The 24,371-nt window shown below is 35.3% G+C and overlaps 1 protein-coding gene across 2 annotated transcripts in view; it reads right to left on the bottom strand.

Annotated features, from left to right (window-relative positions):
* The window catches only part of Gulp1 (GULP, engulfment adaptor PTB domain containing 1), a 240,301-nt gene that overhangs the window by 31,724 nt on the left and 184,206 nt on the right, over positions 1-24,371 (bottom strand). For both annotated transcript variants that reach the window (XM_013027918.1, XM_013027924.1), the window contains exons 5-6: positions 10,335-10,406; positions 3,835-3,933 (exon numbers count right to left, since the gene is read on the bottom strand). In XM_013027918.1, coding sequence (XP_012883372.1) covers positions 3,835-3,933; positions 10,335-10,406 — 171 coding nt within the window. The remainder of the gene's footprint in view (positions 1-3,834; positions 3,934-10,334; positions 10,407-24,371) is intronic.

Here is a 24,371-nt window from a genome sequence, read left to right as displayed (position 1 = left end):
GTTGGAGTCAAGTGTCAAGTACCCATTTCCTGAGGTAGAAGAATACAGAGAAGTGGGGTGAGTGTGGTGAAACAAAATTCAATGAATATCCTATAAAACCAAGAAACATGAGGGTCAGGGTGGATTGGGAGGGATAGGTGAGAATGTTGAAAAGGTTGTCCAGCCGGGCGCTGGTGGCTCACACCTGTAATCCTAGCTACTCAGGAGGCTGAGATCTGAGGATCACGGTTCAAAGCCAGCCTGGGCAGGATAGACCCTGAGACTCCTATCTCCAATAAACCACCAGAAAACTGGAAGTGGCGCTGTAGCTCAAGTGGTAGAGACTCCTATCTCCAATAAACCACCAGAAAACTGGAAGTGGCGCTGTAGCTCAAGTGGTAGAGCGCTCACCTTGAGCTGAAGAGCTGAGGGGCAGCGCCCAGGTCCAGAGTTCAAGCCCCACGACCGACAGAAAAAAAAAAAGGTTGTCCAAAATTGATCAAGATAAATTGTATTTCCAAACTGCTTTGTTGAATGCCAACTCCTTTGTACAACCATTTAAAGATAACAAAGATATTTAAAAGTATTTTATTGTAATTGAAATAGAAAAGTAGTATATGTGTTTATCCCCAATTAATCCATATGACTTATGTCCAGCACCATATACCAAGTAGAAAGCTGAACAAATGAAAGATAAGAAAGAAATATACTATAACTAATTGTTAAAGAGAAGGCTTTACTGTAGTACCCATCCCTCCCAGTGGTAAAGAAAAATTTCCTATTTTCTGTCAAGAACAACTTTGTTGTATAAATAATATATTTAAAATACTGCCATACATGCAACTTAACTGTGCAATTTAACTAAAATAAATTATTTTAGGAACCTCGTATTTCATTGTTTTGGGTTTTTTGTTTTTTTGCTTGCCTGTCATGTGGCTTGAGCTGTCTTTGAGCTCCTTTGGCTCAAAGCTAATGCCCTACCACTTGAGCTACTTTTGCCTTTTTTATTTATGTGGTACAGAGGAATCAAACCTTCATGCATGCTAGGCAAGCACTCTACCAATGAGCCACATTCAGAGCGCTCATTTTTTTTTCTAAGCTACATGTTTTATCTAAAATAAAATGAGTAACATTTTCTATCTGATTCACTCAAGTTTCTAATGCATGTATGTAAAAACTCTGTGTATATAAGTTCTCTCTCTCTCTCTCTCTCTCTCTCTCTCTCTCTCCTCACACTAGGCCTGCTGATTCTAACTTTGAAATACTTAAAATAGAGTCCAGAAAACAGCATCCTAAACAGTGTCTTGTTGACTGATGCTCAGAAGAGCATCTACTTATGTAAAACACATCTTTAGATAAGTAGAGTCATACATATGAGAATTTGTAATATATTAATATGTAACTGAAGTTTCAAAACAGCTTAAAGATTCTAAAACTCCAGGACTGCTTTTCAGACTTTAAAAGCTAAAAATTCAGATGTTTCTTTTCACATTAAAAGCTAAGAAAACTGAGTTTAGGGACCTCTTACTAAAAACTGTTAAATATAGGGGAATGAAAGTTGGGATAAGGAAGAAGAAGAAAATTACATTGCTGATTTGAGGGGAGCCATATGGAATGATGCAAAATCAATTGGGAAATTCACTGATATTTTATTGATGGACTATAGACTGTGGAAGGGCTGAAATTTGACACTAATAACTTACGGAACAGAATGATACTTCACAGGATGTCAATGGTAAATTATTGGCATAAGTTTCCAGAAACAAAAATAGAACACAACAATCCTCTCTTGGTGGGGGGGGGGCATCCTGGGACTGGAATTTAGGGCCTGGGTACTGTTTCTGATTTGTTTGCTCAAGGCTAGCATTCAACCACTTGAGACACAGCTCCATTTCTGGCTTTTCAGGGCAGTTCATTGGAGATGAGTCTCACAGACTTTCCTGCCTGGCCTGGCTTCAAACTTTAACCCTCAGATCTCAGCCTCCTGAGTGGCTAGGATTACAGGCATCAGCCATCAGTGTCTACTTTTTTATGTCACTTTTTGTCTTTTTCTCCTATCACCAGTCACAGTTTTTTTTCCCCCTCAGTGTTTGAATCTATTCACATTTTTTTTTCACAATATCACCTATTGTCCTTTTTAATTTTCCCTTGTATTTCTACTTTTAGGTTTACAAGATAAATTTTTATTTATTTGCATTTCAAGTAAAATCCAATAGCTCAGGAGACCTGGGAGAACAAAACCTGACAAACTATAAGTCACTAGTCAAATGGGCTTCAATGTGTAGCTTTCCCCAGGTAAGCAGAAAGCCAGGAAAGAAAAAGTCATGGGAAATGATTCTTTCACTTGAGGAAGTATTATCATTTTAAAGGTTAAATGAGACTATATGATAAATAACAGATTTAGATTAGAGATAAGGCTGTTATGTATAGTCATACAAGTCTTGTCCATATTGTGTCGGACTCTATGATCTGTTTATGGCTCCTTTCACAAAAATAGACATCCTACACATGCAACATTAGGGGTAGTCCTTTTGTAGTGTGTAAAGTCTTTATGTTTTGTACTTTTTGAAAGATATGCTATTATTATACAATCAAATACTAAATAAAATTTCTCCATATTTATGTTTGAATCATAGTTATATGATTCTATATATATGACAGGATATATAACAACATGCTTATATGACTTAGTATAAATAGGATTCAAATGTATTTATTGTATATAATAATATCCAAAATTTCTAAATATTTAACTCACTATTCAAACATACTCCAAACCCAATAAAGAATTTGTATGCTTTAGGAGAAATTTTTCAGTATAAACATGGCCTATAAATGACCCATTTGGGCTGGACGTTTGCCACTCTATACTCATTTAATTTTAAGAGGAAATGCCAGAATAAGATTCCTTTACTTTGTGATTGTATGTAATACTAACACGTAGGTTGCCATTAATTTTTGGTTGTACTGTGCCTCTGTAACTTATTTGTTAGCATATTTTCTTTTCTGTAGTCACCCTTCACATAATCAAATTTTCTCTGCCAGCATTCAGAAGGTCAGTCCTTATTCTCAACTGTCTTGTTTCGATCAAACTGCATGATTTCATTATACATACATCATCCTTCCTCAAACTTTCACTACCTTTCACCACCTCATAGCCTTATTTTGAGATAACCATTACTCAAGTCTCTGTATCTTTGTTATTTAATACCGAAGGCTGATAAATAAAAGGGAGGGTACTAGATAGTCTAATTGTGAGAGGTCTTACAACTCAGAAGGAACGCCATTGTTGTTTAATACAGAATTGGAGAACAGAAACCATGGCTGTACCCACGTCATACTCCACTGTCCTTACCCTAACTGTAAATGCAAAAGTTCCCAAATTATGATTCTGTAGACATACCGAGGCTTTCAAACTCATTTTTCCAATAGCCTCAGGACATTTTTTTTATTGTGAACATACTGTACAGAGGGGTTACAATTACATGGGCAAGATAATGAGTAGATTTCTTATCAAGCACTTCAGCCTCCTCCTTTGTTTACCCTTCTCATCCCTTCCCAGCCTCCCCCCCGCCCCCGCCCCACCTCAGGACATTTTTAATGCAGCTTTCCCATGGACTACAACTTGAAAATGAAGCCTGCTGTGTACAACTGTCACAGTATACTATACCAGATGTATGCAAATGTTAAGCCGTACGGAAGTCACCAGGTTTCTTTCTTTGTAAATTGTAGATTTGACATTCAGTAGGCCTAGATTGGAGCTTGCTATTTCAAATGATGCTGGTGTTGTTGGAAATGGTATGCAAACAGTTAATTTAAGCTTAAAGTGCTCTGACATGCAAAAATCAGCCTTACCTTTGTTTTAGGTTCTAGAATCTTTACTCCATAAATTGATATTTGCAGTTCAACCTTGGGGATTTTCTGGCCTTCAGATTTCTTGATGTGTCTTGCAAACTACAAATGAAAAATTATTAACAAAACTAGCATTCTGTTCTCGTGGTTAATAAATACATGTACACATTTTATGTTTCTACTCAATGTGAGTGATAAATGAAATATTGCTCCTTGTAAAGTTTTGGGAAAATATTCTCAAAATAGTTACAGATCATATCAATTTACCAATATAATTCAGATTTATTTTCAATAACATTTATAAAACATGAACTTTAGTGAACTTTTTCATAATATTTGAAAAATTGAATCCATTTTCAAATTTCCCAAAAAACCTGCAAGTTTCACAAAATGCATACTTTTAGAAGTGCATCAATTTTTTTCCTGTGGAATTTTGTTTTTAATATAGAGAACTTACCATTCACCAGCTTCTGGATGTGCCCTCTTTGTACATCCAGAGGTATTTTCCTATTTTAATCCACTGTCTTGCCCATTCAAATAATTTTTAAAAAAGGCTACCTGATTTAAACCAAAGCTAACAATTGAAATAATTATACTAACTAAAACTCTTCAGTGTAGATCCAGAGACAATGTAGAATTACAAACATAACATCATGAGATCATAAACAACTTTCAGTACTTTCAGAGTAGTATTAAATGTAGCTTTATATTTGGATTACAGTGTGCTAAATGTCTGTTAGGTTCTCTGAGAAAATAAAAAAGGAAACACAGGAGTGTTCAGGTACTTAGTAGGTGAACTTTCTGCTTCTCTCCCAGTTATGCCAAATTTTATGGTAGAAATATCAGTCACTGACCCATCTCTGTACTCCTAGCCACTCAGGAAACTGAGGTACAGAGAAACCAGAGTCAAAGCCAAAGCAGAAAAGGTAATGATATTCTTCCAAGATAATTTTTAGAAAAATAAACAGAACTGGAGATGTAGCTCAAATGATAGAGCCCCAGCTGGGCATTGGTTCAAACCCAAGTATAACTAAAATTTAGAAAGGAAAGGAAATGTATAGAATCTCAATTAAATTTGAATATTAAACAATAAATATATTTTAAGCTTTTTGGAACAAAAATACACAAACACATAAGCACAGAAACATAACACATATGTGCTATTTAGTGTAAATATGTCCAAAGCAATGCTTGGGATTTGCTTTTGTTTTTAAAAAGTTACTCATTAAAATGACAGAGGGGGAAAGTCTGATCCAGGTATAATCTATGCTCTTATGGACATGTCAAAATGGAACTCCCTTGATTCTGATACTAACTGATAAAAATAAAAAAATGAGGAAAGAATTAGGCATTAATTACCTAAAAATTTAAGTCTACTGTGTGTGCTAATTTTATCTGGATACTCCAATATCTCCCTACTTTTCTATTCACCTCCCTTCCACACTTTACTTTTTAAGAATAAAGGATAAAAAGTATTCTTTTTTTTTAGTAGGATTTCTCATCTCTTTTCTAAAGCTTCAAAAAGTTATTTTCTAGAATAAATTTTTCAGCATATGGAAAATCATCTTAACTTGACTCAAAATAGCTCAGATGTAAGCCGAGGCGGGGCTTCAGTCCTCTTGTGTGTTATATTTATTTGCATTGTGCATCCTGCTCTAATAGAGGGCAGATGTGAAGACACATGGTGTAGCTCAGTCCTGGAGTGGTTAAAGGCCTTTGCTCTTTTCATGGCTTTGCATTGCCATGGAAAGTAACGTAATTAATATACACATGAATGCCTTGAGCTGTCTGCTTTCATTTCCCTGGGGGTGCCATTTGTTTTATTCTATTTCAAGTCGTGTAACTTTTCAGCTTGCTGTCTTTCATACTTTATGAATGTACAGCTTTTTCCCCCTTCTTTTGTCTCCTGCAGTCATATACTTTGCACATAATTCAACCAACGTGTGCCAGGTATTTCCTTTCTTGTCTCTTACTGCAAGAAACATGTTTTGCTTTCAGGAAAGCCAAAGATTATTCCGGCCATCTCTCAAAGAATGTGTATTGACTTCTTCCCTCCTTAACATCTTTCTTGAATTAGCAAAATTAAATAATTTAGAGGCTTTCACCTTGAAAGGTCTAGAAAGTTAGTCAGTGGCTCTGCACCTATGTGAAGGCATCTGAGCAAATCAAATCCCATGATATTGAGTAGATGCAGAACCAGCTAATCCTGTTTCCTTGGCACTTCTTTTTTACATAGACACAAGAACATTCGGTGATTTCTAAGGCTTCTACATCTGAACATAAGCAACCATTCCTCTGAATCTTCTATCAAAAGTCTCACCCCGTACCTCCCCAGCCCCTACTCAACACAACCAGTTACAGTAGTGCTATCTTTTTGAGAAGGAAAAATGAAGCAAGGAAATAATGAGCAATAATGTTAGAAACAGACACAGAGATACAGACACAGATACAGACAGACAGAAAAGACAGACAGATACACGCACACACACACACACACACACACACACACACACACACACACACACACACACACGAAGGAGTTAAGAAGAAAGTAAGAAAAGAAAGACAAGATGGAGAAAAGAGGAAAATGAGAATAACAGAAAGCACAGAACACCTGATGAAAAGTCCTTGAATCCTTTCTGCTACCCACCAAGACAAAATAACTACTCAGATGCTTCAGAGATTGCTCAGTCCAGTCTGCCATTTCAAAGTTAGGAAAAAAAAAATGTCCCAGAGAAGTTAATGCACTTTAATCATGAAATGGTTTGTAGTAACTAAGAACTCCACTACACTTTTGTTCTGCATGCCGCACATTTTGTATCTAAAAAGTAAAATACTCAGTTGTGATTACATGAATTTCACAGTTTACACTGGTTATTGAACTTGGTTGCTGAATATATGCCACAAAACTCTTGTGCCTAAGGTTATATTTATCCAATTTATATTTTGAACATTTTTCTATCCTCACCAACTTTGTTTATAACTCCTTTTTGTATTTTCTGTAATCGTTGCACAACAAGTTTCAATTCAATATGTCAGTTTGTGAGTCCAATGCATTTTGATCAATGACATCCCTTCAGCATTGTCCTCCATCTCTCCAAGCCCCACCTATTCTCTTTCTTTCTCTTAAAACTGAAATTTACTGTTGGTACTGCCTGCACATTGCTCAATATCCATCCATTTTCCTACATATAAACTACTTACTTGTGTGCGAATCTAAATTACTGCTAATATAGAAGCATGGGAAAACATTGGATAACAAACAGGCCAATCAATCCATCAGCCTATCTTTTATAATATCCTCTTTTCAATTTTTTAGTCCTTATAAAGGACTAAAGTCTTCATGCAGATTTCTTTTCACTATTGTTTTAGTGAATTCTTTCCTTGGTAAATTTAGATAGTATGATCTAACTATTTAAACTTGAATGCAATAATTCAATAAAAATTTCAAAGACAGTGAAGCACAGGCAATCTGTATATAGATACAGCAAACCAAAGCAAACTTTTGGCATCATGGGATGATTGAAAGGTATGAAAGATTACTTATTAGCTAAATATGTATCATTGCTTAACAGAACTGCTAACAGTTTAAAGAGAGCACTGAGTTTTAGTGTCAAGCTTACACAATTCATCTATTCTCTTCAAAAGTTTTTAAGTAAAATCTAACTATAGTACATACATTATTTGACAAGAAAACTGATTTATTACTTAGGATCTGGTATTCTGTGCTACTTTTCCTCATTTTGTTTCTTAGAATTAAATTGTGAAGTTATTCTTAATACTTATGTGGTAGAGGCTGGGAAGTTGGCTCAGTGGTAGAGCGCTTGCCTTGCATGCCTGAGGCCCTGGGTTCGATTCCTCAGCACCACATACGCAAAAAGAAAAAAGAAAAAAAATACTTATGTGGTAGAATCAGCTATGTTTGAATACATTACAATTCATCTCTAAATACTTTATTAATTAACAGATTGTGAAGACAAAACAGTTATGTCACATTGGGTGATGCTGAAAAAAGAAACTCCCGGGCTGACCCTAATAGGACTTGACAGTGATTCCCAGAGCCCGTGTTTCCTCAAGTTAGCCCTAGGATTCAATGGCATTTCACTAGAACTCCACGGGACTAACAATGCTTCCTCCACACTTAGGGCCCAAATATTCTGCCCTATTCTGACCTTGCAGGAAAATTAACAAGGTGTGAAGCCATATTCCAATACTTTGTCATATACAAATGTTACAAAAACTCATTTATATATTTTACATTTGAGTAATGCCTGTACTAGTCGTATTAATAAACATAGAGAAATCATTGTTGAAAGTGAAATTCACTACAATAATAGCATTGCTCATATATAAGAGGTTTCTAAATCATAAATTTTAAGATACTAACATGTAATTAAGAAATAGTAATTGTTGAGCATGGTTATGAAATAATTCCTTTGTACAACTGAAGTGTACAAAAAAATAAAAAACAGTTTTGAATATGTACAAAGAAAGAACTAGAACATTCTGTGACAAAAGCTGAATGTGAAAGTAAAAACTCCAAATTTAACAAAAATGTTTACATTTAAGAAAAGTAGCTAAACTACAAATTCCCCATAAAATAATAGAAAAAAAGTTAACAAAAACTAAGGTTGAAATTTTTTTCTTGAAATTTAACCATGCATCATGAAATACAAAACAAAAGTTAAATTACTTGAACATATTTTAGGTTTTCCACTACCTTGTCTCATGCATAAGTTTTGAAACCTTAGTGTCAAATATATTTGAATATAAGTATAAATAGACTGTTAACTTACAGATAAAGAAAAATGCTAAGTTATAGTAGATTTTTAATACATTGTCACAATACATGTACTTGAGAAAAACAAGCACTTAAATGGGGTTATGTACATTTGGTAAAGAAATATGTTTTTATTCATAGAGCCATAGTACCACCTGCTGGTCATTTCTACACATGACAAAATTTACAAGGTGTCTGATAAACTTTTTAAGAATACTTTGTCAAAATGAACTCAAACATATGGAAACAAGACATTTTTTATTTTTGTTGTTGTTTTGGGGAATATGATGTACTATGTGAAGTCATTTCTTTTTTCTTTCATTCCTCCCCCTTTGGTTTATCCCCTGTTGTCATGGTAGTTTATTTTGATGTCCTGTGTCTAGTATATATGTTTATTGGATTTGGGGAAGAGAAGGGGGATAATAAAATGTTGAGACAAAAGACAAAGGGTGAACCAATGCAACAGTGATACTCACAAGACATTATGTTGGAAATGAACTTTACAACTTGGGAGAGAAAGAATGTGGGGGAAGGGAAAGTGAGAGAAAACTAATGTGTGGTAAAAATGTTTGAAAATAAATGTATTCATTACCTTACTTATGTAACTGTAACCCTTCTGTATATTACCTTTACAATCAAATGAAATTAAATAATTAAAAAAATACCTTGGGGTTGGGAAGTTGGCTCAGTGGTAGAGTGCTTGCCTTGCATGCATGAGGCCCTGGATTCGATTCCTCAGCACCACATAAGCAGAAAAATCTAGAAGTGGCTCAGTGGCTCAAGTGGTAGAGTGTTAGCCTTGAGCTAAAGAGATGAGGGACAGTGCCCAGGCCCAGAATTCAGGCCCCACAACCAATAAAAAAGAAAAAGAAATACTTTGTATTGTAGTCTGAGCACTCTGAGGTCAGAGAAGACTGCAAAAAAGTAGTAAAATGATAAAAAATAGGCACATATAATCATATAATTGCTTTATGCATTCTCATTAGTGCAGTAATCTTTTGATATTTGAGAGACAACAACAAAAATAAGAGGTTTTTTTATTTTGTTGATATCACCAGCTCTCGCTGGAAATGGCCACTTCCTCTTAGATTGCCTATTAGGACAGCTTTGATATATACAGTCACTATGAAAATTTTTCTTTGAGCTCAACTCTAATTCCCTATTTTCAACTATTGAATATGCTATTCTAACTATTGAAGAAGTAAGGATACAAGTCCACTTAAGAAAACTAAAGGCAAGCTACTGAATGTCAACACTTAGGAATTGCTGCCATCCAGTTTATTTTTAGTAATTAGAAGACACCATACCATTGAGAATATAGCAAGGGGCTGGGAAGGTGGCTCAGTAGTAGAGCACTTGCCTTGCATGCATGAGGCCCTGGGTTCGATTCCTCAGCACCACATAAGAAAAAAGAAAAAAGCCGGAAGTGGCGCTGTGACTCAAGCGGTAGAGCTCTACCCTTGAGCTGAAGAGCTGAGGGGCAGTACCCAGGCCCAGAGTTCAGGCCCTATGACCGGACCCAAAAAAATATATATATAGCATGATATTCAAAAAACAATTTCATGTGCATAGTTATTACTAAAATGTTTTCTTGATCTGATGATATTTATTCATTTGTCCATTTTTAACAGGAGAAAGCTATACTATCCACAAGCTTTAGTTTTATTTTAGTTTTTTTTTTCCATCACCATTTCACACCATTTATTTGAAGGGCTTTTCTTACCTTTAATTTCCTTACAGCATCTCTCACAACTTCTGTTCCTTTTGGCTGCTCCACTTCAGTACTGCCAAGAAACTGAAAATGACCATTTGTAAGACATGGGCTTGAATACATTATCTATCAACCATTCTAAACTATAACATTGATTAGTCAGATACTAATGCAAATTCTAAATAAGCAGAATTAACTTATGCTTATAATATGAAATGAAAACATAAATATAGCACTTGAAAATGTAAATAGCTTGAAACTCAATATGAATATGTAAATATACCATTAGAGTTGCTACTGGGGCTGAATCTCAAGGCCTAGCACCTTACCAAGCACTCTGCCACCTCAGTCATGCTCCAATCTTTTGTGATTTTAGTGTGGTTTTCAGATTGGGTAGTAAAATTTTGTTTCAGGCTGCCCACAAAAATTGGGGGAAACAAGATATAAAGTTTATGGATAGGTGTTAAAAAAATACTCACCAGGCCTTGAGGACAGTGGAAGGTAAATAAAAAAGGTGATTTGAAAATATAAGAAATAATTACTGTTCTCATTGTGCTAAAGTCATGGAGGAGACAAAGGAAAGTACATTTGTACTGAGGGAAAGAGAAGAGGTAGGTATATCATATTCTGCATGGTACATCTGTTCCTTTTTAAAATATGCTGAAATTATATTAAACTAGCTACTGGGGCTTTGGAGTAGCAACTTAGGAACACTGTGATATTAGCTTGTTGGTTGACTAGTAGTACTTAAAAGGCAAAATTAAGTAAAAGCATCTTAAGAGGATCTGGAATCCAGCACCCAAAATATGGGAGACAACCAAACCCATTTCTGACCCCCGGTGGGTCTGTTATATTTCTTCTGTTTTATACATGTTTCAGCCTTTAGTTACATGATGAATTCACCAGAGGTCATTTAAAGTTATTATCAGTTTCTACAAGTCTGATTTAACTGGTTGGAACACAGCCAGAACATCTGTGTACTTTAAAAACTCTTGAGATAATTTTATTGTGACACCAGGTCTTAAAATGACTGCTTTGAATCATCCAGCAAGGTCAAAAGGTTCAAATAACAGAAAGTGCTGAGCACAATAGGCATTTTTTAGTTTGGAGTAAATCCATAGGGTAAACTCTTCAACTTCTCTGAATTTTTCAAAGCACAGAAATTCACCAATACTGGATGGATTCATACGAGCAGAAACAGTCAGAGGCAAAGGAAGAAGGTAGTGCCTAAGAGTAACTGGCAATATTTTGGGAAGAATGTTCAAGCTCTGCAGAAATGTCAGGAGTCATAAGTATTCTATGCAAATAGGCCTATGTGGGACAATTATGGAAAAATTCCTAGAATATTCTGAATGAATCCACCTCTAGCAGTGCTCCAGGGACCTTTTAACGTTTCCTTCACACTGGCTTTAATTAAACCAGCTGCATGATAAAACATCAGGAGAACCCTTGAGGGATGGGGAGAATTAAACTAAAAGACATCTTAATATGGACTTTGCTACTTAATCCCAACTTCTTTTTTAGTCTGCTGCTCTTGGAAGGATGAGACAGGATTGCAAGTTCGAGGTCATCCTGGGCAATACAGTCAGACCGTCAAAAAACAAAGAACAAAGAAAAAGAAATTTCTCTCTCTCTCTCTCTCTCTCTCTCACACACACACAAAAATCTGGAAAAAAAACTAACTTATGACACTATTTAAATTCTTAAAAGCTTACATTCTAGAAACATATTATCTAGTACACAAAGCCAAACTGAGATAGCCTGTCATATCAATTTTGATAAATCCTACCGGTTAAATACAAGACTGACTGGCATCCTTCTACCTGTGTCTCAATAACAAAAAGAAAGAATAGAAATAAGTGCTATGGCCAAGAAATTCATCCACTCTGTTCTGACAAAAGAACTGTTAACTCACCTTGACCAGTAGAATTATAGGCTACAAAATACTAGGAATGGCTAACAACAAAAGTAAGGCACCTACCAGAATCAAAGACACTAAGCAAATATCCATTTGCTACTTATGGGATCCTAGCATTGTCTCCAGGTAGGAGACAAGAAAAAAACACTTTAACATATGTTAACTAAGTACTACCATGTGAAATATGATCACCTGATCAGTCTTCAGTTGACAAAGAATTAACAGTTTGTTTTTGAATGTCTTTAGTCTTAAGTATCAAAACACAGTGAAGATGTATGTACATTTGAGAAAAGCTTCTCACATGAAAAAGCCAGGCAATCTAGAACTCAATCATGACTTCAGTCAGTAATCCTAGGTAAATGGGATGCAGAGATCTCAGGATCATGATTTGAGGCCAGGCTAGGCAAAAACAAGTTTGAGTCAAGACTTTGTGCCAACAAATGGTGGTAGCTCAGACTGGTCTGCACACATGAGAGAGATCCTACCTTGAATATAACCCATACCGAAAGGGGCTGGAGCCACGGTTCAAGTGGTAGAGTGTTTGCCCAATCCCCAATATTTTACCCTCCTAAAATAATGAGGAGGCATGGGTCATATTGAAAAAGATAAATTATACTAATAAATTAACATGTTGAATTGAAACCCTTTTGTAAAAGTACTTAAAGACAATTTATATAAATAAAAAGATACAACATAGAACAATTAGAGAATTGGTCTAGAGCAATCTTTTTCAAAACTTGACACCTGAACTTGTATCAGTATTAACTGTCTGTCTGTCTATCCATACACACACACACACACACACACACACACACACAAATATATACACATATACGTATGTATATGTATATACATATACATGGGTGGATTCTTGTATATATACATACATGCATACACACACATATGTATATATAATGAATCAGAACTTTTGGAACTTGGACCTAGCAATTTTAGTTATTTCCTCCAGGCTATTCACATGCATACTCAGTGGTGAGAACCAGTTTTAGGAATTCTTGAAACCACATAGATTTTTAGAAATAGAGAACAGGAAATCCTGATGGAGAAAACTTACCACTTTTTCAGAAACAGAGTTCCAAACCCAAGGGCTCTGTTTGCATGCTTTTACTCATTATCATACAAACACAAGTAGGATCTTCATCATCATACTGCAGAGCACAGATGCGGAGCCTTCTCACTACTCTGCACTATCAAGTCACATCATACTATAAAAATCATTTGATACATGTCTGGGCAGAAATATATGCTTCTTGTTGGATGCCCATGGGCTATTTGCCTATATTGATAATTTTGTATGGACCTTGAATGATAATATAAATATCAAATGACCCACAGCAGAAAAAAAAATTCACTAGCCCTGGTGTAGTAATAAGTAAAAAAAAATCCCAGAGAGGGAGAAAATCAACAACAACAATAAATACTTTGTGATGAGAAGTTTTCCTAACATCAAATTTCACTTTTTTTTTTCTTGGTCAGTTGTGAGGCTTGAACTCTGGGCCTGGGTGCTGTCCCTCAGCTCTTCAGCTCAAGGCTAGCACTCTACTACTTGAGCCACAGCACCACTCCCAGTTTTTTCTGTTTATGTGGTGCTAAGGAATCGAACCCAGGGTTTCATGCATGTGAGGCAAGCACTCTACCACTGAGCCACTTTTTCAGCCTAAATTTCACATTTTTTACTGAAAGAAAATTACCAAATACAGATAACATGTTATTTTCAGATGTTTCAACTCTATGATGAAAACGAAGTCATACTGTAGGTACACAGCCTAAAAAGAGCTCTCTCCCTCTGCAACACATCTCATAACTTTGTTTTTTGTTTTTGTTTTTTTAAAAGGGAAGGAATAAAACAGGGATACACAAGATGTAGGGAAGAAGAGATAGAAGGTAGGGAGATGTAGCGACTGCAAATATAACTGATCGAAGTACAGCAGCACATAGCAGGTTATCCAGAAAAACAAACACAACAAAGGAAAAAAAATATTTGCTTTGTTGATACTTGGAAAATGAACTGATGAATTCACATTTCATATAAGGCCAAGGAAAATATTTAACATTGACATGGGTTACTTTGATACAAAGTTAAATCAAATCTCCAAAAAAAGGCATTATTGACACATTAATTTTGCATATTATCTTTTATTCCGTAAATAATGTGGATATTTCCTACCACTCAGGCATTTATTTACTCAGTACTAGGGGAAATTTTCCTGTTCTCACGGTATTTAGACATCTGAATATACATGTATATGCTTTTGAGTTCTTGCATTTATATCTGTACATGTTTATGACTATAGATGACAGAAACATTTTATCTTAGATGGCATGAGTAAAAGTAAACCTCCAAAATAACACTGATTGGGGAGAGTGCGGGTAATAGTTAAGACAGAGGCATGAAGAAAGCCTTGTGTACTAAAGTAACATGGTAATAAAGGCTTCAAAGAAAGAAATTAAACAGGTACCAACATATATTGAGGTTAAAATACTTCTGATGTGCCGAGTAAAGATACAAATCCAGCAACCATGTCTACAAAACCTGGAGCTGGGAAAGAAGAATGCTAGGTAGACTACGAGGATGAGGGAGACCTTTCACTCAGTGGTTTTAATCGAAGGCTCAGAGATCAAGAGAAGTGTCAAGCATGGGTCCCCAGGGAGCTGCCATGTTTCTGAGACAGATGGAAAGGACTCATGTAGGGGGAAATGATGAGGAATTAGGAAGGTAAGTTATAAATATGACTAATTTAAGCTAATACAATTAAAAGATGACGCTACTGGGAATGCAAAAATGGCATAGCCAATGGAATTATCAGTGTTAGGCAAATGGATATCTTATGAAAAGAAACAAAATATATTCACCTGCTGGTGCTCTGTATTTATTGAACAGGATTATGCGTGCCTATACATAAGGTAGAGGTTACAATATTGAATATGACTACCAAACACCATGGAGAGATGAAAAAGACATTAAATATGGATGGAACATTTAGAATATTAGACCATGAAAAGCAAGCTGTTAGCAGTTACTGACCATAAAATGTTTCATGTATTCTTGTCTGTACTAGAGTTTGGACTTAGGGCTTGTGCTTGTTAGCCATGTGCTCTACTACTTAAGCCAGCTCTTTTGGCTTTTAGTTATATTTATTGCCTGAAGTATCCTGGGACTGTGATTCTCTCCTACCCACTTCTCCTTTATATCTGAGACTTTAATTATGTATCAGTCATATGAATTGTATACTCTTAATCTTATATTGAAAAGTAGCACAACACTGAATGTATTTTCCTAAAATTTTCCAAACTACAATGTCATATGTGTGTGTGTGTGTGTGTGTGTGTGTGTGTGTGTGGTATGTATATGTGTGTGTGTGTGTATGTGCCCCTGCATGGTACACCTGCATGCACTTGTCTTGGGGCTTAAACTCAGGTCATGAGTGCTCTGAGTTTTTTTACTCAAGGCTAGCACTTGACCACTTGAGCCACAGCTCCATTTCCAGCTTTTTGGTAATTAATTGGAGATAAGGGTCTTAGTCTTCAGATCTCAGTCACCTGAGTAGCTAGAATTACAGGCACGAGTCACCAGTGTCCGGCTTTCAATGTCTTTTTCAAAACCTAAAAAGAGAGACTGGGAAGGTGGCTCAGTGGTAGAGCCCTTGCCTTGCATGCCTGAGGCCCTGGGTTCAATTCCCCAGCACCACATAAGAAAAAAGCCAGAAGTGGTGCTGTGGCTCAAGTGGTAGAGCACTAACCTTGAGCTGAAGAGCTGAGGAACAGCACCCAGGCCTAGAGTTCAGGCCCCACAACTAGAACCCTCCCCCCCACCAAAAAAAACAAGAAAAAGACTTTGATAACAGAACAACTATCTAATATTACTGACCTAATTTCAAATTCAAAGTAAGTAATGGAACCCAAGCTCAGTATATTGGAATACTTATTGTCTACAAAACTGACATTTTATAGGTCATAGTCTGTTGAAATAAAGGTATAAAAATGTCATTAAGCTTGGTATTTTATACAAAATGTTTGCCTTATTGAACCCTCAAATTAAAATGGTAATGTGATATGCTATTATTTGATGAATATTTTCTCAAGTTCTCACAACTATTATTTAGTTAACTGAATCAACAAAGGTATTTCCTTTAAACTAATGTCCATAATTGATGTGCATAATTATTGCTCCACTTAACCTTTACAGGTCGTAATGTAAAACACAAGCATTTTACAAAAATATATGGAAGCTTAAAAATTCTACCTTCATTTTTTTGTTGTTGTTTTGGTCGGTCGTGGGGCTTGAACTCTGGGCTTGGGCACTTTCCTTCAGCTCTTCAGCTCAAGGCGAGCGCTCTACCGCTTGAGCCACAGCACCACTTCCGGTTTTCTAGTGGTTTATTGGAGATAAGAGTCTCATGGAGTTTCCTGCTCAGGCTGGCTTTGAACCGTGATCCTCAGATCTCAGCCTCCTGAGTAGCTAGGATTACAGGCGTGAGCCACCAGCTCCAGGCTCTACTTTATTTTTAAAGTATATTTTTATACAAATGGGTATACAATGTACCTTGATCAATATAACCCCTTTCATTTGTCATCACCTATCCCTCCCATATTCACTTATCCCCAGAATTTTCCTGGTTTCATAAGACACACATTGAATATTTTGACTTCATTCTTCCCCCATTCCTCTCCTCATTTCCAGTATTGCTTCATATTTTTACCCCTCTGAACGGCTGACTAGTTTGTGCTGTGTCTTCCTTTGCCAGTAGAGAGCAGTGTTGGACATCACATAGATCCAAATTGGCTGCTCTGCTTCCCTTCCAAGGCTTTACAACCACTTTGTGAGAGTGTAGAGTTACGTTAGAAACAGTAACACTGACTGAAGAGCCACTGTCTCCTATTAGAAAACTTGACACTATTTAACATAGATAGGATCCAATTTGTAGCAAAAAAATATGAAATACAGATTTCATTTACATCACATTCAAAAATGCCACATTTATCTGTATCATAGGTTCTCTACACAATTATTTGAAGTATAATGGAAACAAAATTCCTACTTTTTATAGCAGAAATAACTTTAACACTAATATTAAATAATGAATGCTGGTGGCAAGCTTATTAACTAATATTCTAGTGATAGGAAAAATAAATAAATGGATATTTATTTTTATAACCAAGGGTACAGATGTAATGAGGCAAATCTTCAGAGGTAAATTTATACCTTTAAACCTTTTAGCTCTTCAACTGCACACAGTAGATAAGCCATACAGGAGGAAGGCAATTTAATTTTATAGTCCTTATTTGGCTGAATTACCATGTCACAGTGCCAAGCAACACAAGAAAATCATATTACAAAGTTCCCTCATAACAGTCAATTGCTCTGAAAGGGTCAGAATCAATTGGATTTTAAACTATTACCTAATTGCCAAAACTATAATCCTGAAAAAGTAAATCCTCAAGACAGCAAGGTTATAATTTAAACTTATTGAATACTCCAATGGTTATTGTTTTAAAAGGAGGACCAGGAAGTTTTGATAGCGAATTAAATATATCACACTCAGTAGTAAAAAGTTTACATTTTAAAAGTGTCCATTTTATTTTTGCTTTCATGATAGATTTTTTTATTTTACTAGAAAGAGTTTCTATTAAATTATCTTTTTATTTTACATAAATTCAGAGTCTCTTGCTCTTCAAATGAAGAATACAAATGCAATAGCTACAAATGAAAGTTGTGGTTTAAAACTGAATTTGTACCCCACAATCATAGAAAGATTCAGCAGCTTTTTGTCCTTTTTCTGGGCATTCTTTCTCAAACACCCTTTACATCTGAGGAATGAGACAGGTGAAATGAAAGATAAGTTATTCACCTACACTATTTTGAATAGAAGTTTATCAAAATAAATGAGCATCACCTTGCATAGAAAACCAAAAGCATGGCTTTGGAGCCATTTTTTTCCAGTAGATAATCACATGATTGTCAAAACTCCATGGGCTACTGGGATATTTTCATTTACCTCTCCTTATTTTCTAGAAGAGACACGGAGGATCATGGAGGTAAAGGGACGACCTGAGGTCACAAAGCTCATGAGAAGAGCTAGGGCTGAATTATTAGCTCTCCTGACTCACAGACATAGATTCTTTCTTTTTAGAACCATAAATTGAACAGAAAGCAATGTAATATGGTACACTGAACATATGGTTATTAATTTGGAATCATATTACTTGTGTAGGCCCCATTCATTTGCTAATGAAAATTTATGTTATATATGCTTTCTTCTTAAGAAGATAGTTAAAATAAAATGGAGTTGGAATATTTGCTTTGCTTCTCAGCCAGATAAAGCCTAACTTCCAAATTCTAATTTCACAATTTACCGAACCTTCCTTATCCTTAGTTTTCTCATTCACAAAATGAGGATGAGTTCTATGTTGTAAAAATTAAAGGAGAAAACTCACTCAGTGTGTTCTATGGAGAGTATATCCCATTGACTCATGTTTAGAAATCAAACAAAATGATAAAATAGTCATACAACACCAACAAAACCCACTAACAATGTACTATAAAGTAGGCAAGAAAAATACATTAAATTTAGCTTTTGGCTTTTCAGGAAGCTTGGCTCCTTAAAAACAAACACATTCAAAAGTGTTTTTGTTGTATTTCACCACAAAACTGTATTAATCTCCTGTAATCCCCTTTTTTAAATTCAGTACATTTCTGAATTAAGTTTAGCTTATTCACAATTCTCTGACATTTAATCAAATTTATATGTACCATGAGACTAGTGAGGATTTTAGGATATTAATATAGTTTGATATGTCTATTGTGGACATATTTCAGAACATTTATTCTGGTATTTTTCAGAGATTCTTAAATATCATTTTTGCTAAATTCCTATCCATTGTATTTATTTAAGTCCTATTTGTGACAAGTTACTATACACTAAAAATATTTACCGTTTCCAGACAGCTTAGCATAAATTTTAACTTAAATTTAAGTTGGCATAGAACTACCAATAAAAGGCAATGTATTTCCATATTGTGACTGACTGTTTAACTTTTAAAATTAATTGATTAGTTAATTAATTTCCCCAATTTTAATTTAATTTTTGAATACTGTATTAGTTATAAAACAATGTTGAGTATGCATATCTCATTCTTCATTTTCACTAAGATATTGACAATAAGCCAGAGATACATCCCTTCCCTCCCACCTCCACAACCACTCCCCTACCCCCGCCTGCCTTCCCCCTTCCCCCCACCAAAGTTGTAAAGTTCCTTTGCAACATAGTGCCTTGTACATCTCATTGTTACAATGGGTCAACCTGTATCACTATTTAAGCATTTTGTTTTTCCCTTCCCCTCCCCAAATTAGAGAAGTGTATATACAAGATGCAGGGCACAAACATCAAATACAGTGGAAATGGGGGTTATGCCATGGGGGAGAAACATACAAAGAAACACAAAAATCACATGGTACATTATAAATATGTTAGAAACAATAGCAAGAAAGAAAAAAGATATTTGTGTCCCTATTTTAGGGTTCATTTAGCTTAACGGCATCTTATATGGTCATATGTACATAGCTTTTGATTTTTTCTGCTTATCCTACACATGTACTAGTTATTGCAAATAAGGGCATGGACCTATGTTTCTTTGGTAAGCCAGACTTTTGTATCACACATAGTTTCATCAAAGTGCAGCCAAAAAAAGAAATCTCATATGACATTAGGTAGCTTAGTCAGGCTCTTGTTAATAGCAATTTTTTTTAAACCCTAAGCATCCTGAGCATTTATGTTTATAGATCAGTAGCAATCTGCTTATACTGACAGCACAGCATGTTACTTACTGCTCTACTTTATATTAGAACTTCCACAAAATCACCTCCCAAATCTGACTGTCTTCCGGAACTCCAAATCCATTTATTTGGAGGGAAACAATATTTCAAGTACCTTTTCCATTCTCCTAACTGTATCCCTAGTTCTCCATTTTAGAGATAACATTCTTCAAATGTGCCAGTGTCTATTCTCTTTCAGGGGATGGCATTGTTAGTATTTCCTTTCTAAAGTTGTGTATTGTTGTTAGTATCATCATTAATATTTTTATCATAATTCAAGATTATTGAGAATGCATTATCTATGTTTGTCAATATTCCAGACACTGAGGACACAGAAGCCAATAAAATAGACCCAAATCCCTGATACCCTAATGCTGCTTGATTTTCTCATAGTCTCACTGCATAGCACACAGAGCCCCATTATTTGAGAACAATCCAAACAGACTGTAATAAGAACACTTCCAAATGTACAATAGCTGCTACAGCAGCAGTTTCTGGGTGCAAATGATCATTGTTTGTTTTGCAATCTTAAGCTATTTTGGAAAAGATCTCATCCCAAGCTATAAGTAGCACTCCTTTACAATAGAATATTACAGAAGAAAAATGCTTCTTCTATGAAGAGACTTTACTACTCAAACACTAGTCCTAATTTCTTTACAGAGGGGTGGGATGGAATATACACTGCAGTTCTAGATAGACTATGTAGAGTTACTTTTAATAACAAATGAGTGTGGCCTAAGGACTTATCTGAAATGCAATTGGACTGATTTCTTTCAGCAGATATTCAATCAACAGATTAATATGGTCCATTAAGTTCTGTAAAACATTGCTTTATGGGTAACTGTTATTAGTGTGCTGTGCCATTTAAAGGAATCTACACTGACCTTATCATCTAGATTTCTTACCTCTCGTATCTAGAGGTATAAATTCAAACAAGGATAGGCAGAACACATAAAAAAACAATTTAACCCCCTAAGGGGCAGAACAGATTGGCACAGCTTAATGGAAGTGATTTTGAATATATCCTTCTATTTACCTCCAGTGGTGTTCTTCTCCCAGCACCAAAGCACCAGTGAGAGCTCACGGTGCACAGGAGTAAACCTTCTGTTATTTAACAATTGTTTATTGAAAACCTTCCATGTGCCAGCCAACATTCCGGTTCTCAGATACAGTGATAAACACAGAATCAAAGATCTCCATGTATGTGGTCTTATAGAATTATAAAATAGGCCTGAGAATGCCATACTACAAAGCTGAAGAATTTAATTCTGGCTCTGTTTCTTTCCGGGTTCCAGGAATTTTAACCTGTCTGAGCAGCAGCTTATACTTCTGTAAAATGCAGGCAGATATCCCTGTACTTACATGTGCACTATGAGTAAATTGGCATGAGTAGAGTCCCTGCTGACAGATTGCAGGTATTCAGTAAATGATTGTTTCCAAAGAGAGATGCTTCCAATGATGTAGTAAGGTATATTTTTATTTGGTTTTAGAATTTAGAATGAGTTAATGTAATTAGTTTAAAGGAATAAATAAATCTGCTAGAAAGCTGTAACTGATACTCCAAGAGGCAAAGAGAAAACAGAAGCCTAAAACCCCAAAACACTGATTTCTACCAGTATCTGTCTGTCTCTTGCCTGGTGTACTTGCCCTACAACAAATGAATGGATCAAAAACATGTGGGGTGTGTGTGTGTATATATATATATATATATATATATACACATGTATACATATATATATGTATATATACATATACATATTTTTTCATATGTACATGTATAATGATGAAATTTTAATCACCAATCAAGAAGTCTATGTCACATTCAAGAAAATTGGTAGATATGGAAAATGCATATTGAGTGAAGCGAGCAAGCCTCAGAGAGACAAAGGGTATATATTTTCTACACATATAGAATTTAGATCTCAAATATAAACATATAGGAATTCATGATAATTTTGTAGACATGCATGATCACACTGACTGACATATGGTATGTGCAGGTATGGGATTTCACAGTGCAGCCCCTTTGAACACTTGACAGTTTAATAAAATGAATATCAGGAAGCGGAAATGTCATGATGGAAGGAGTTAGGGCTAAGTGGAAGGAGGCAAGTAGAAATGAAAGAGAGGATGAATACAATCTACAACTATAAAAAAAGGAACCAGGAAACTGGAAGAAATAGAGGGGGATGAGAGATGGAAGGGTGAGGGAGAATGGGGTAGGGGGTGACCCAGATCACAATACATCACATGCATAAATAGACTTGTTTAAAACAAAACCCTTGTGGATAAGTATTTGGGTATAATCATACTAAGAGAGAAATAAAAAGAATCCACATGTGACAGCTTCTGGGTGATTCTCACAGTGGAGCAGGAGGGAAGAGTGGCTTTGTTTTTACATAATGAGTTGGGTCCATCTCATTTAATGAGTCTGCCTTGCACCCAGACACACACACGAGTGGATATGCAGTTTCCCTTCAGCAATTAATGATATATTTCCTCCTCTCCCTCGGTAACAGTGAGCAACTGTCCTCCTCTCATTCTCTTATTTCATGTTCCTGTTACAATCAGGTCATTCTGACTAAACTCAACTCACTAATTTTATTTAACATTTTATGTCTATGCTCCTTCCTTTTTAAGATATTCTTATTTAGGATTTTTTTTAATACTAGAAGGCAATTATCACTAATTAGTACTACTTAGCCTTCCCTGCAATGTTTAATTGGTTTTGTTTGAACCCTGGTATATGTTGACTTTATTTGATTTTCCTTGGCCTTTAAAAGAAGTGAATGCTAGCATATTCTAGAGCAGCTCCTATGAGGATTTTTCAGCTGCCTTTTGAAAGTTCTAATCCTGGCATTAACACAGACCTTTATGTCTTTATTGCAGCATTTCTAAAAATCTAATAACCTGATTAGTGCTCATTCCAAATTATGTAAGAGCTTTTATACATATAAAACTAAATTTCAGTATATTACATTTCCCCCAAAGTGTACATTACTATTTAAAATAACATATTTGATTATATATCAAATATTTCATAACATTTTCACTGAACTGGATTTTGAAGTGAATCATAACTTCGTGCAGTTCTACTTAGTAAATGAATTATGAGCCATACACTAATACTTTTACATATTATAATAATTAATGATCCATGCACTTCCATTTATTTATTATGTGTGTGTGCATGCAAACATGTGTATGTGTGTGTGTATGTGCCAGTACTGAGGTTTGAACTCAGGGCATGAAAGCTGTCCTTAGCTTTTCAATTGGGCGCTGGTGTTCTACAACTTGATCCAACTTGACTTTCTGAACATTCTTTTTGAAACAATTGTACAAATGCAATAGTGTGGTACCACAAAGCTCAAATAAACAAAAGACCAAAATGGAATTTTGCTAGCAACTGTGAAAGTTACTTCATTTTTAAGAATCATGATTAGTTGTTTGTCTACAAGCAGACAGCATTTCACACACAGCTGATAGTTTGAAAGAACTTCTTTAAGTCTTGATGGCCTCTAATTGGTGCCAGAGGCGCTTCAGTTACTAGAACTCTAGACATCCTGCCAGGAGAGAATGCAAAGTGGATGTATTGTTGGACAAAAGCCCAGGTAAAAGGGAGATAGTGGAGAGAAAGCAATGTTTTGTTTTTGTTTTTTGTTTTTTAGGAGTCATGTTAATCTCTGAATAGAAAGCACAAATACTTCTGGAGAGAAGTTCAGGTTATGGGGTATTTTCCCTCTTAGGTTGAATATTCAGAGTTTTATTAGGAAATTTATCAATTTATGATGTAAAAATGGTGCACTGAAGTCAGTGGACTGTACTTTTGGTATCTATTACTGTATTCAAAGATTGAGTCTTTAATGAACAAAGCCAAACTTTATTCTGCATGGTGACAGAGAGCATAAAAGGAATCTGAGGAATCATGAGAAAGTGAGACTTGAATCATCATTGTGTGTGTGTGTGTGTGTGTGTGTCTGTGCGAAATTATCCTACTACCCTACAAACATAATTACAAATACTGTTCTTCAATAATTAAAAAATAGTATTTCCTAAATGGAAAAAAATCTAAATATTGTCTCTGATTCCACTAAGTTGTTTTATTGAATCTTCTTTATATCTTTAAGTCTATTACTCTGTAAAAATATCAGTATTATCTTAGTCATAAGAATCAGCAGTAATATCTTAATCATAAGGATTACTCGAGATAAGCAACATAACTTGGTATAGTAATAGAATGATTAATATTTAGTAAATTACTATTTAATAGACATATCAAATATATACCAATATTCTATCA

This window comes from Dipodomys ordii, unplaced genomic scaffold (assembly GCF_000151885.1).
Source record: "Dipodomys ordii isolate 6190 unplaced genomic scaffold, Dord_2.0 Scaffold5, whole genome shotgun sequence".
Taxonomy (NCBI): Eukaryota; Metazoa; Chordata; class Mammalia; order Rodentia; family Heteromyidae; genus Dipodomys; species Dipodomys ordii.
This window is presented reverse-complemented; position numbering and strand designations above follow the sequence as displayed.